Raw genomic sequence first — 13359 nt, forward strand, 5'->3', positions numbered from 1 at the left:
CCTGTATTTCTTTGTGTGAGTTATTAATGTCCTTCTTCAAATCTTCTACCACCATCATGAGATATGATTTTAAATCCACATCTTGCTTTTCAGGTGTGTTGGGGTATCCAGGACTCGCTGTGGTGGGCGTACTGGGTTTTGATGGTGCCCAGTGTTCTTGGTTTCTGTTAGTAAGATCCTTAGGTTTTCCTTTCGTCATCTGGAAATCTCTGGTGTTAATTTTCAAGCTCTCTCTGGCCGGAGTTTGATCCTCCTGTGATTCTGTTAGCCCCTGTCAACACTCCTGGAAATCCAACTCTCCCCTGTCTCCCTGTTGTCAGAGCACTCTCTGCAGGTAAGCTCTCCTCTTGGAAGGCAGTTGTCCAGAAGTCTGGAGCTTTGATCCTCCTTCTGAGTCCTGAGGTCAGAGCCCTCCATGTAGGCCAGCTCTCTTCCTGTGATCCTGAGAACCCATGATCCTGAGGACCTGTGGTGTGGAGAGTCCTCCGGAGTGCTCAGTTGCCTCTGCTGAGGTTCAGAAGAGAGATGGCAGGGGTGGCCCCGACTGGACTGGAACCCTGCCTCTGGTCGCTGATGTTCCTTTGTCCCTGTTCCTGCTAGCACAAGCCTCTCCTGGGTTCTCTGGAGTTGATGTTGTGTTCCACTCACCTGTGATCCCAAGGACCCGTGATCCCAAGGACCTGCAATGTGGAGAGTCCTCCGGAGAGCTCAGTTGCCTCAGCTGGGCTTACAAAAAGCGATAATATAATGTTTTATTTAGAAAATTTCATCTGATAAGTTATGATTTGAACCACAACTCACAGTAGTGACTGAATTCGGTAGTGACTGAATTCATCCTTTTGGTCATCAAAAATTGCCTGATTATATAGACATCATTGTTAGGATTTTTCCTAACCATTTTTCTGATCTCCATGATAAGCAATATGGTCATGATACTCATTACAGTGGTGGACTCCAGGCAGAAAACATTGTGAAATTCTTTCTAAGAAGTGTTGATACTACAATTCTTGTATATTAAACAGATGTCAGAGAAAAAAAATTGGGATATTTTATTGTGGATCAAAAAACAATATCTTTTAGACTTTGTGCTACACAATTAGCTTGTGACAATTTATTCTCATTTAATGTCCTTTCACCACTATATGGCCAGTAGGAAAGTACATTTATGTTCATCCTGTCAAAAAAATAATTCGTTGGTTTCTAGCGGCAATTATTATCTTTACTGGACAAATTTGTCTATTCTAATAAAAATTAAGATTTTTTCACTTTATCTTTCTTTATACAAAAGCTATCAGTAATTTCTAGTGTAGCAGTCTCCTTTTCAATTTTTTTCTCTTCAAATAGTCACAAAATTGAACTGATCATTTGATTTCTCCAGCTTTTTTCCCTCTTTTCTAATTTAATGCAGTTTTTGCAATTGAAACCTTACCCCATTTATCATAACTTAATTAAGGATTATTTAATTAAGCATGGTATTCTGCATGTTCAACCCTGTTGACGTAGCTTGCATTTTTAAAGGTAGAATAATACATTATTTTTGTATATATTTTGATGTATGTGTTCATTCATGTATAATTGGATATTTCATTATTTACATCTTGGAAATTACATATGTTGCAATAAACAGAAGAACACACGTTTACCCTTTAGAAGCTATATTCAATACTTTATTATAAATATTTGTCAATAAGAATGCATACTTATAAAACAAATAAGCAATTCACAGTTGTTGACAAATTGATCCTGAGGGTTGAAAACCTCTAGTCATTATCTCATTAGACTTTCAAACATTTGCTTGTAATTAATAAACTTTTGTGTGTCCTCAGGGAGAGTCTCTATGGTTTAAAAACACAAATATAGATATCAAAATGAAAGCTAAGAATCACAGTGGGAAATGAAGACAGGAGTTTTACTGCAGGTAACAAACTGTTACACAGAGCTTTGTAGTTTAAGCATTAGAAAGATGTGGGCATCTTTTTCTATCGTTTTAGCATCTAGATGAATCATTTATTGCTCAGTATCTATACTATCTAATATTCCACAAGTCTTAGAAGCAATAACACCTTTCATTTCTCTAATTTATGCTATTTTAAAAGCATTATGGTCAATGGCCTGGGGCTAGAGCAGCCTGGCAGGTGAGAGTCTGGTGGTGTGGATCAGCTGGTTTTTAAGGATTCTGCCCTGAATTCTCTTTTCTTGGATATTTGCTTTCATAAAGCTCTGTGCCTAAATGGCAGCATGTACTGTAACTAAATGTGACCATAAAGAGGGGAAAGTTATAATGTTGTTTCAGAAAAAAAATTATGATCTGAGGTCGAGAGAGAAAATAGAATTAACTATCTTTTAAACATACACAGAAGTATTTTCCTGGATAAAATATTTTCTCTCTCCTGCATCTCTCTTTTCCTCTCTTCCTCTCTTTTCTCTCTCTCTCTCTCTCTCTCTCTCTCTCTCTCTCTCACACACACACACACACATACACATACACACACACACACAATTTTATACCTAGTGAAAGCCTACAAGAGATAGATAGTAAATAAAATGATTTATCTTTATTTAGAGACAAAATTTGAAAATAAAAATGTTAGCTCTAATGTTATGTCTTTGTTAAAGAATTCTAAATTATATTTGGCTGTGGTCCTGAGTATCACCTACAAACATTATACTAAAGCCAGAGTGGTGGAGATTCTAGGATACTGAAAACAAATCATCACCAAGGGATAGAAGAGAGAGGCAGAAATTAGAACAATATTTAATATATATTATGAAAATGCTATAATAAAACTCATTATGTTAACCTATTTTAAATATTTGAAAAGGTAACATGTAATTTGGCAGAGGGAGGGCATTTATGTGATTACTTTTCTATTGTTTATGTATTTACAGTATAGTAATCAATACATAAATAAACTGTTAGTGCACTAGTGCAAAGATCAGAGGACAGATTCATGAATCAGTTCTCTCCATGCATCCTTGTGTCCTCTTGACCAAACTCAGATTCCCACACTAAGCAGTTTTACGTGTGGAGAAATTTCTCTGAGCAATTTCTGATTCTTTAATGAGGGAAAGTATTGTGTCTATATTTCACAAGTGGTATGAAAACCATTACTTGGGAGTCAAAAGGTATAATTAATACCTTTATGACGATGGGAAAGCTTCTGTTTGTACTAAATACAATTAAATTTTCTGACATTATAGTTTTGAAAAATAGCATTCAAGTATCAGTGAACAAAAAAAATGTCTACTAAAGAATGCCTTTTTTTCCTATTGAGTCCTAAATCTCTTCAAAGGAAATCTTTTAGGTCTGACATTATCTATAAGAAAATTGATAGTAAATGTACTTAATTTTTTTCCTCTATATCATTACAAATCACACTAATACAAAATGGTCCTCAATTGGATTTTTTCAGTTATTTAATAATTAACACTTATATGCTAAAGATATGAAGTGCAAAAATAAAGAATAGACTACTATGAGGTTACCACAGTTTAAAACAACCGATTAAGTAAGTGAAGTGTCAATTAAATACAATCACCTGTACACAGAACAGTGAATGCTGGAAGATTTAATTCTCATTTACAAGAGGCTGCATTTTATACCATGATTACCCTTGTAAATCATATTATTTTTTACTTTACCCAGAAAACATTAACCCATATACAGTTTTACAAAAGTCCAAATTCTTTCCAGGTTGTGTTTTTCTCTCTGGTCCATTGGAGATATTCAGACATGGCTTATTACTTTGTGTTCTATGTCATGTTTGGAAGATGTTCCTTAAAAAAAAAAAAAAACCAAGCTGAAATCTTTTCATTTTGTGTTGTCTAATGATCATTTATTTCCAATATAAAGTATTAAACATTTATCATAATAACTGGTCAGCCACATTTAGAAATGCTCTGACAAAAAATATACTATTGTAATATACTACTTCATAATTATTGTGGGATATTGATAACTCATACTTAAGCCAATTTTAATAAATTCTGTTAATTATTTTCAGTTGTCTTCATATTTATCTTAGTACTTGAGAATAGTCTATGACTGACACATTATGTAAAGGAAATTTTGTTATCATGAAAAGAGTTCTTTCGTAGAAAGATTAATATATATGAAGAGGAGAATTTAATTTTAAAATTTCATATGAATTATTTTCCTTTTCTTGAAAATAAATTATTTATTCATGTAATATGTTCTTATCTATTAGCCTGCTATTGCATAAAACAATAATTCAAAATAAGAATAAAATATAAAATTTGCTCCCAGCTCTTGAGCTTCAGACAGTTGCCACTTCTGGCTGTTTTTACAACCAAAAGATTCTTAGCTCATCCTTTCAGATCTAACAAAGAAGCTAAGATCCTATTGTACATGATGTATATGTACCTTTATAAAGAAAATAATTTCAAGTCAGTTAGTGTATTTAGAGATATTTTGAAATATGTATATTCATAATCTTTTTGAACTATGTCCTAGAAGCACAGACTTGATGGATCATTTATTTCTACTGCAGTTTTCAAAGTTCATATAGTGATGTCTTGTGTTTGTATATGCAAAAAACACATTTTATATATCTCACCTTATTTTTCCATAGGAATGTTTGTACATTCTAGGTAAGGTGTAAGATGATGGCAGAGATAGTCTTATTACATGCTGTTACATTTCTTCAAATCAAGACAATTCCGAGTGTAATGAATAACCCTAAGCTTATACATCAAACTGAAGAATATGGAATGTTATAAAATCTCCAGAACGTCTATTTTTATTTTAAGATTCTGTAAATCTACACATGAAAGTAATTTGCATTTTAAAAATGATTTAGTAGGTATATGTACTATTATTGGAAAATATCTTATATTATCAAAAGTATATAATTAATAAGTTCTGAAATGTGATAGTAATCATGTCAAAAAAATATAAGAAAAATACATTTCATCAATGTTCTATCAATAACTAAAATTCAAAGACTTGATTTTATTTTTCATATATATATATATATATATATTATATATAAAATGTCTAGTAGTGAATTAAAGTGACTGCTCTCAATATAGCTGGAAATGCAAACATTAGCAGATAATTATGGTATTCTCTGATTTAAGTTATTGTTAGACAGGACTAAATATTCATAATTGTGTATTTCAAATTATATGTTTGCATATGTATATGTGTAGATGTACATAGGATATATGCATATTTTTCATATATTTCAAAAAAATTGAATGTTTGAAGATACTATATTTAAGCTTTTTTAGATGATAAAAACTCACCAAATCTATTGACTGCAATGATTTCCACTCAAAGCAGATTTACTTATAAATTCAATGGAGAATCACAACTTCACAATGGTGACTGAATTCATCCTGGTGGGCATCACTGACCGCCCTGAGCTACAGGCTCCATTGTTTGGACTGTTCCTCATCATCTATCTGATCACACTGGTGGGCAACTTGGGCATGATCATCCTTACCATGGTGGATTCCAGGCTACAAACACCCATGTACTTTTTTCTCAGACACCTCGCTACTACTGACCTTGGTTATTCAACAGCTGTGGGACCAAAAATGTTAAGAAATTTTCTTGTAGAACAAAATACAATATCAATTTATTTCTGTGCTGTCCAATTGTCTTTCTTCAGTATGTTCATTGTTAGTGAATTTTTCATTCTGTCTGCAATGTCTTATGACCGGTATGTTGCCATCTGTAAACCACTCCTCTACAATGTCATTATGTCGCAAAGAGTGTGTTGGGTCCTGGTGGCAATCCCATACCTTTACAGTATATTTGTTGCTCTCATAGTCACCATAAATATTTTTTCTTCTTCCTTCTGTGGCCACAATATTATCAGTCATTTCTATTGTGATGGTCTCCCTTTGATATCTCTGCTCTGCACAAATAAAAAGGAAAGTGAAATGATAATTTTAATTTTATCAACTATCAACTTGATTTCTTCACCGCTGGTCATCCTTGTCTCCTATCTGCTCATTCTCAGAGCTATTCTCAGGATGAACTCTGCTGAGGGCAGGCGGAAGGCTTTCTCCACCTGTGGGTCCCACCTGACAGTGGTCACTGTCTTCTATGGGACTTTGATATTTATGTATGTGCAACCTAAGTCCAATCACACCTTAAACACTGATAAGGTGGCTTCCATCTTTTATACCTTAATAATTCCCATGTTAAATCCCTTGATCTACAGCTTAAGGAACAAAGATGTAAAATATGCTCTTAGAAAAACAAGGAAAAGCATTCAAAATATCTTTTCCTAGAACACACATGTTATTTAATGTTATAGTTCTTCAAATCAAAGCAATTTACTTGTTTTATAATTTTCAGTGAAGAAAACAGTAAAAAGCAATGTTTCTCCAAAGAAAAGACAGATTATACACAGTATAATTTAAAAAAATGAATTATCACAGTGAATTTTTTAAGTCAACAAAGGAGGGTAACATGGTTTTTGTTCTGTATTAAAAAAAAAAAAAGGACAGGTGTCTTAAGTTTCTTACATTCATTTTGTTAATTTACCTGTACAATAAATTACTTGTTGTTTACTTGTTCTTGTATATTTATTGGTATGAAAATGCATTTTTAATATATATAATATTTATACTCATTTTTAGTCATATATATATATATATATATATATATATATATATATATATATATATATAAAATCAGTGTATTTAAAAAGTTTTTCTTCACTGTGTTTGAATACTGAAGCCTATCATGTTTATATGAAGATCAGAGTAATCCCCAAGCACACAAATTCCTTCACTTCACAGGGAAGCTTACGCCATTGTGATTTCACATTATATTTCTTTAATATAATGTTCTATATGATTGCAATCACAAAAATTATCACTATATATTTAGTGGTTAAATGATTCACAATTTCACTGAATCATCTAGTATTGTTTAATTCTTAATGCGTGTGTGCGTTTGTGTGTGTACCTGTACTTGTGTATGTGTGTGTGTGTGTGTGTGTGTGTGTGTGTGTATGTGTGTGTGTGATTGATGACTTGACTCTTCTCACAGCAGCTAGCATTACTTTCCTTATGTCTTGTTATTGGATTAATCTTAATTCATTAATTCATACTTCTCTTTACTCAATGATTTAATGTTGTCTTTCTTCCAAAATTAAAGTATATATATTTTGAGTAAATTTATTATATCAAATTATACTAATTATACTATACAAAATTATATAAGTATATTTATTATATTAAAGTATGTTTATTATATTATAGTTTGGTTATTGGATAAAATACCATCCCCATAATTAATAGGAGTGAGACAGTAGAAGGATGTGGATGCTAAGGAAAGCCAGGCATACATAGTTAGTCTGAAGTCCATCTGTTCACAAAGTATAACTTGAATAAAGAAACAAAGCTTATAACCATTCATCCAAGAATACCTTAAATTTGGCTTGATAATCATTTTATTGATTTTACACCGAAGCCTAGCTAATACAATATTATAGGAGTGAAATTAATTACAGGCTTAAACATATCTATGGCAAAGAAATTTATCATCAGGCTGATAATAAAACTATAAACATGTACCCAAACAGGTAGTACACCATACCACAAGGACACTAGCTCAAATAAGTTCATAGCAATTTTATTTGCAATAGCAAGAAACTGGAAACAGCCTAGATGCCCCTCAATGGAAGAATGAATAAAGATAATGTGGTATATTTACACAGTGGAACACTATTCACCTAGTAAAATGAAAAGCATCACGAAATTTGCAGGCTAGTGATGGAACTAGAAAATATCATCCTGAGTGAGGTAACTCAGACCCAGAAAGATATTTACTGTATTGACTCACTTTGTACAAGAATATTAGCCATAAAATACTGGAGAAATATATTACAATCCACAGACCAAAAGACATTAATTAATAAGGACAGTCCAAGAGAGGATGTTTGAATCTCGCTCAGAAGGAGAAATAAAATAAATGTAAGGAGTAGATGGGGGAGTGGATGGGGATGAGAACAGAGGTGGCAATAAGGTGTGGTGAGTACAGAGGTGTGATATCAGAGAAGTTTGAGAAAGAAATTCTGTGGGGCTAGAAGCATCTCTGGGAGAAGACGAAGAGTTGTAAGATTTAAGGAGGACTCTATCAGAGACTCCTAACAGTGAAGGATAATGAGTCTAAAGTGACTGCCTCCTATAGCCAGACTAGACTTCACATGGAGGGAGGGGGACACCAAGCCATCCACAAAGCCTTTGACCTAATATGTGCCCAACGTATAATTTATACAAGCAGAAAGATGGATCAGAGTTTGGGGGAATGGCCAAACAATGACTAGACCAAATTGTGACCTACACCATGGAAGAAAGTCTACCTCTGACACTATTAATGGTACTCTGCTCTGATGGCAGACAGAAGCCTATCATACCTGTAATCTGAGAGGGTTCATTCAACAGCTTCCAGAAACAGATGCAGAGACCCAAAGCCAAACATTAGGCAGAGCTCAGGGAATCTTATGGAAGAGCTGGAGAAGAACTGAGGAAGCTTGAGGGGTCAGGGACACCACAAGAAGACCAACAGAGACAACTAACCTGGGCCCATGGGATTCAAGGAGACTGAGCCACCAATCAAAGAGCATGCATGGACTCTACCAAACACCCTACACCTATAGAGCAGATGTACAATTTGGTCCTTATGTGGGTCCCCTAACAATTGAAACAGGGGCTGTCTTGCACTTTCACTCTGTTGCCTGCATTTGGATCCTTTCCCCCTATTTGGGATGTCTGTTCTGGTTTCAGTGGAAGAAGATGCTTTTAGTACTAAAGATATGTCTTGTGCCAGGGTGGGTCAGTACCTGGAGGAAGGGATTTGAAAAGGGAGGGGGGAGAGGGATTAAGAGTGAGAGGATGGGACTGTGAGGAGAGGAGAGAAGGTGGGTACAATTATGATATAAATTGAAAAAATAAATTAATTAATGGAAATCAAAACAAAACTAAACAAAAGCCACACTCTGTATACGCATGTTGCACTTGGGTTCCAAATATCATAGTATAGTTCCATCTAGCTGGAATAAATATTTTCATTTGTCTTAAACAGTTACAAAATTCTATGAAAATATAATGTTTAGAACCCATATAAAAAAAATCCAACTTTGTCAACTCCTGCACTAGACAAAGCCAGGGCCTTGGGCATTTTTTGGTAAAGAACAAGTTTACCTACCAAATATATAATGCAAGACACAAATAAACAGCATAAAATTAAATACTAAAACTTAATAAAATTTCATTTCAAAAACTTGCTAATTAGTAAACTGCAAACTATGTCTGAAAAACAATTAGACATCACAAATCCTCTTGGCTATTCCTCACTTTGGGCTAAAATCCACTTATTAGTGAGTGCATACCATGTGTGTTCTTTTGTGACTGGGTTACCTCACTCAGTATGATATTTTCTAGTTCCATTAATTTGCCTAAGAACTTCATGAATTCATCATTTTTAATATCTGAGTAGTACTCCATTGCATAAATGTACCATATTTTCTCTATCCACTCCTATGGTGAAAGACATCTGGGTGCTTTCCATGTACTGGCTATTATAAATAAGGATGTTATGAACATAGTGGAACATGTGTCCTTATTATGGACACCAGCAATGTAAGACTGGTTCTCTTTTTCCACATCCTAGCCAGCATCTGCTGTCACCAGAGTTTTTGATCTTAGCCTTCTGACTCATGTGAGGTGGAATCTCAGGATCATTTTGATTTGCATTTCCCTGATGACTAAGGATTTTGAACATTGCTTTTTTTAAATTATATAAACATTTATTTAATTATTCACTTATTTATCATTTTTAATTAATTAATTAATTTTCTTCCCGAATGTGTCATTTGGCTCTAGCTACATATGTATCAGAGGATGTCCTAGTTGGTCATCACCTTGATCCTGTGAATGTTCTATGCCTCAGTATAGGGGAATGCCAGGGTCCAGGAAGCTGAGTGCATGGGCTGGTGAGCAGTGGGATGGAGAGGATAGGGGGTTTTCAGAGCAGAAACCAGAAAAGGGGATAACAATTGAGATGTAAATAAAGAAAATATAAATGAAGATTTCCTTAGGTGCTTTTAGGCCATTTGAGTTTCCTCAGTTGAGAATTCTCTGCCTATCTCTGCTCCCCTCATTTTTAAATTGGGTTATTTGTTTCTCAAAAGTCTAATTTCTTGAGTTTATTGTACATATTGAATATTATCTCTCTATCATATATAGGATTGGTAAAGATCTAGTACCACTCTTTTGGTTGCTATTTTTTCCTATTGACAGTATCCTTTGTCTTGCAATGATCATTTTTGCTACATTAATCCTGCCAATCTATGACCATGGGAGATCTTTCCATCTTCTAATGTCTTCAATTTCTTTCTTTAGAGTTTTTTTAATTAGATATTTTCTTTATTTACATTTCAAATGCTATCCAGAAAGCCCCTTATACCCTCCCCTGCCTTGCTCCCCTACTCACCCACTCCCACTTCTTGGCCCTGACATTCCCCTGTACTTGGGCATATAAAGTTTGCAAGACCAAGAGGCCTCTCTTCCCAATGATGGCCGAATAGGTCATCTTCTGCTACATATGCAGCTAGAGACACGAGCTCTGGGGGTACTGGTTAGTTCATATTGTTGTTCCACCTATAAGGTTGCAGACCAGTTCATCTCCTTGGGTACTTTCATACAGATATTTCACTTCTTTTGTTAGAGATACACCCAGATATTTTACATTGTTCATGACTATTGTGAAGGGCATCCTGTCCATAATTTCTTCCTCAGCCCTTTTATTCTCTGCATGCAGAAAGGTGACTGGTTTGTTTTAGTTAATTTTTTATCCAGCCACTTTGCTGAATTTGTTTATCGGGTTAGGAGTTCTCTGATGGAATTTTTGTGATCATTTAAGTATACTATTATATTATCTGCAAGTAGTCGTATTTTGACTTCTTACTTTTCATTTTGTGTCCCTTTGACTTCCTTTCGTTGTTGAATTGCTCTAGCTAGAACTTCAAGTACTATATTGAGTAGACAGGGAGAGAGTGGTCCACCTTGTCTAGTCCATGATATTAGTGGGAATGCGTCAAGTTTCTCTCCAATTATTTTGATGCAGGTTACTGGTTTTCTCTACATTGCTTTTACTATGTTTAGGTATGAGTCTTGAATTCCTGATTATTCTAAGACTTTGAACATGAAAGAATGTTGAATTTTGTCAAATGAATTTTCAGCATCTAATGAATTGACCATGTGGTTTTTTACTTTGAGTTTATGTAGTGAATTATGTTGATGCATTTCCGTATATAGAACCATCCCTGCATCCCTGGTGTGAAGCCTATCTGCTCATGGTGAATGAACATTTTTTGTGTTCTGCCTTCATACTCCAATTAATTATAATTGTTAATTAATTAAATTATAATTAATTAACAATTAATTAATTAAAAATTATGCTTTTCATTCAATAACCAAAATTAAGTATAATGAACATGTTTTAATATAACATGTATACTTATATAATGTAGTATAGTATAATTTAGTATAGTATAATTTGGTATAATAAATATACTCATAATATGTATCCTTTACATTTAGAAGGAAAACATTAAATTATTCAGTAAAGAGAAATGTTAATTAATGAATTAAGATTAATTCAATAACAAGACACAAGGGAAGTACAGGTAAATGTCATAGAAGAAGTTAAGTCATCTAACACATAAACACACACACACACACACACACACAACTGGAAATTATACAATATTAGATGATACATTGAAATTATAAACTATTTAACCACTAAATATACGGTGGTAAATATTTCTATCACAAGAACATAGGAAATAATATGAGAAAAACATAATGTGAAATCATGGTGATATAAGCGTCCCTGTGGAATGAAGGCATGTGTGTGCTCGAATATTACTGGGAGCTCCACATCAACATGATAGGCTTCACTATTCTGACAGAATGGTGAAGAACTTCTTTTTTTTGTTTTTTTAAGATTTATTTATTTATTATATATAAGTACACTGTAGCTGTCTTCAGACACTCCAAAAGAGAATGTCAGATCTTGTTACAGATGGTTGTGAGCCACCATGTGGTTGCTGGGATTTGAACTCTGGACCTTCGGAAGAGCAGTAGGGTGCTCTTACCCACTGAACCATCTCACCAGCCCCCAAAGAACTTCTAAAAACACTTAACAATAGAAATATATATCAATAGCAAATGACTATACATACTAAAGATATTAATAGTACATTTTCATATCAATAAATACAAAGACATGAGTAAACAACAAACAACGTTTTGTAAAGTCAAAGTAACAAAATGAATGTGAGATACTGAAGAAACCTATCCTAGTATTTCTTATACATAACAAATACCATGATACTCTCCTTTTTAGACTTTAGAAATTCACTGTAATAATTCATTTCTTCAATTGTATTGTGTATAAACTGTCTTTTCTTGAGGGAAACATTGTTTCTTTTAAATGTTTACTTCACTAAAAATTATAAGGCAATTAAATATATTTGATTTGATAAATTATAGCCTTAAATACTATGTGAGTTCTAGGAGAAGTGTAGATCATGTCTCTGGTGACAAAGATAATTTGTTTTGCTCTTGAAATTCAGAAAATAATAACACATGTATTGATAAAATACATTTTATTGATTTCAGAAGTCCTGGAGCAAAAAATAAGTGAAAACTAGAAATATTCATGGAAAATGGAATCTTGAATTTAAAATTCTGTCATTAAATTATCAGAAAATTGTACATAAAATTAGGTTATATTGAAATAAAACTCATTTTAAATTATTCTTCCATATTATTTTTAAAGAGAAGTATAGAAACTTTTACTTTAGAGAAATTCATCTAAAGCTCTGATTATTAGATTCAGAGCAACATGTCTTATACATCATCTGTGAAAGATAAATGGATATTAAATGAATCTTTCTATGATACATTCAAATATTTGAACTTGGAATATTAACCTTTTTGAAGATGCTTATTATAACTGATATATTTGATTAGTAAGAAGTTTTAAAAATGAACAAGAAGAAAAAAGTTTTAGCGGTAGGATTTTAGCTTGTGCACAGAGAATGAGAAAGTACAGAATTGCTATTAGAAATGGACACTTAGAGATTTCTGGAACACGATGAAATGGGATCATCTGCCTATTACAAATAAAGCTGCTATGAACATGATTGAGCAAGTGTCTTTGTGCAATGGTGGAACATCTTTTGGGCATATGTCCACTAGTGGTATAGCTGACTCTAGAGGTAGAATTATTCTCAGTTTTCTGACACCAAACATTTCAAAAGTGGTTGAACAAGTTTGTACTTCCCTTAGTAATAAAGAAGTGTT

At 33.4% G+C, this 13359-nt stretch overlaps 1 protein-coding gene across 1 annotated transcript; it reads left to right on the forward strand.

The window, feature by feature from the left end:
• Positions 1 to 5313: 5313 nt before the first annotated feature.
• Positions 5314 to 6264, forward strand: LOC110318563 (olfactory receptor 8K3-like). The gene has a single exon (XM_021193716.1). The coding sequence runs from the start codon at positions 5323 to 5325 to the stop codon at positions 6262 to 6264; it is 942 nt and encodes a 313-aa protein (XP_021049375.1). The 5' UTR covers positions 5314 to 5322.
• The last annotated feature ends 7095 nt before the right edge of the window (positions 6265 to 13359 follow it).

The sequence above is a fragment of the Mus pahari genome, chromosome 3 (genome assembly GCF_900095145.1).
Source record: "Mus pahari chromosome 3, PAHARI_EIJ_v1.1, whole genome shotgun sequence".
Taxonomy (NCBI): domain Eukaryota; kingdom Metazoa; phylum Chordata; class Mammalia; order Rodentia; family Muridae; genus Mus; species Mus pahari.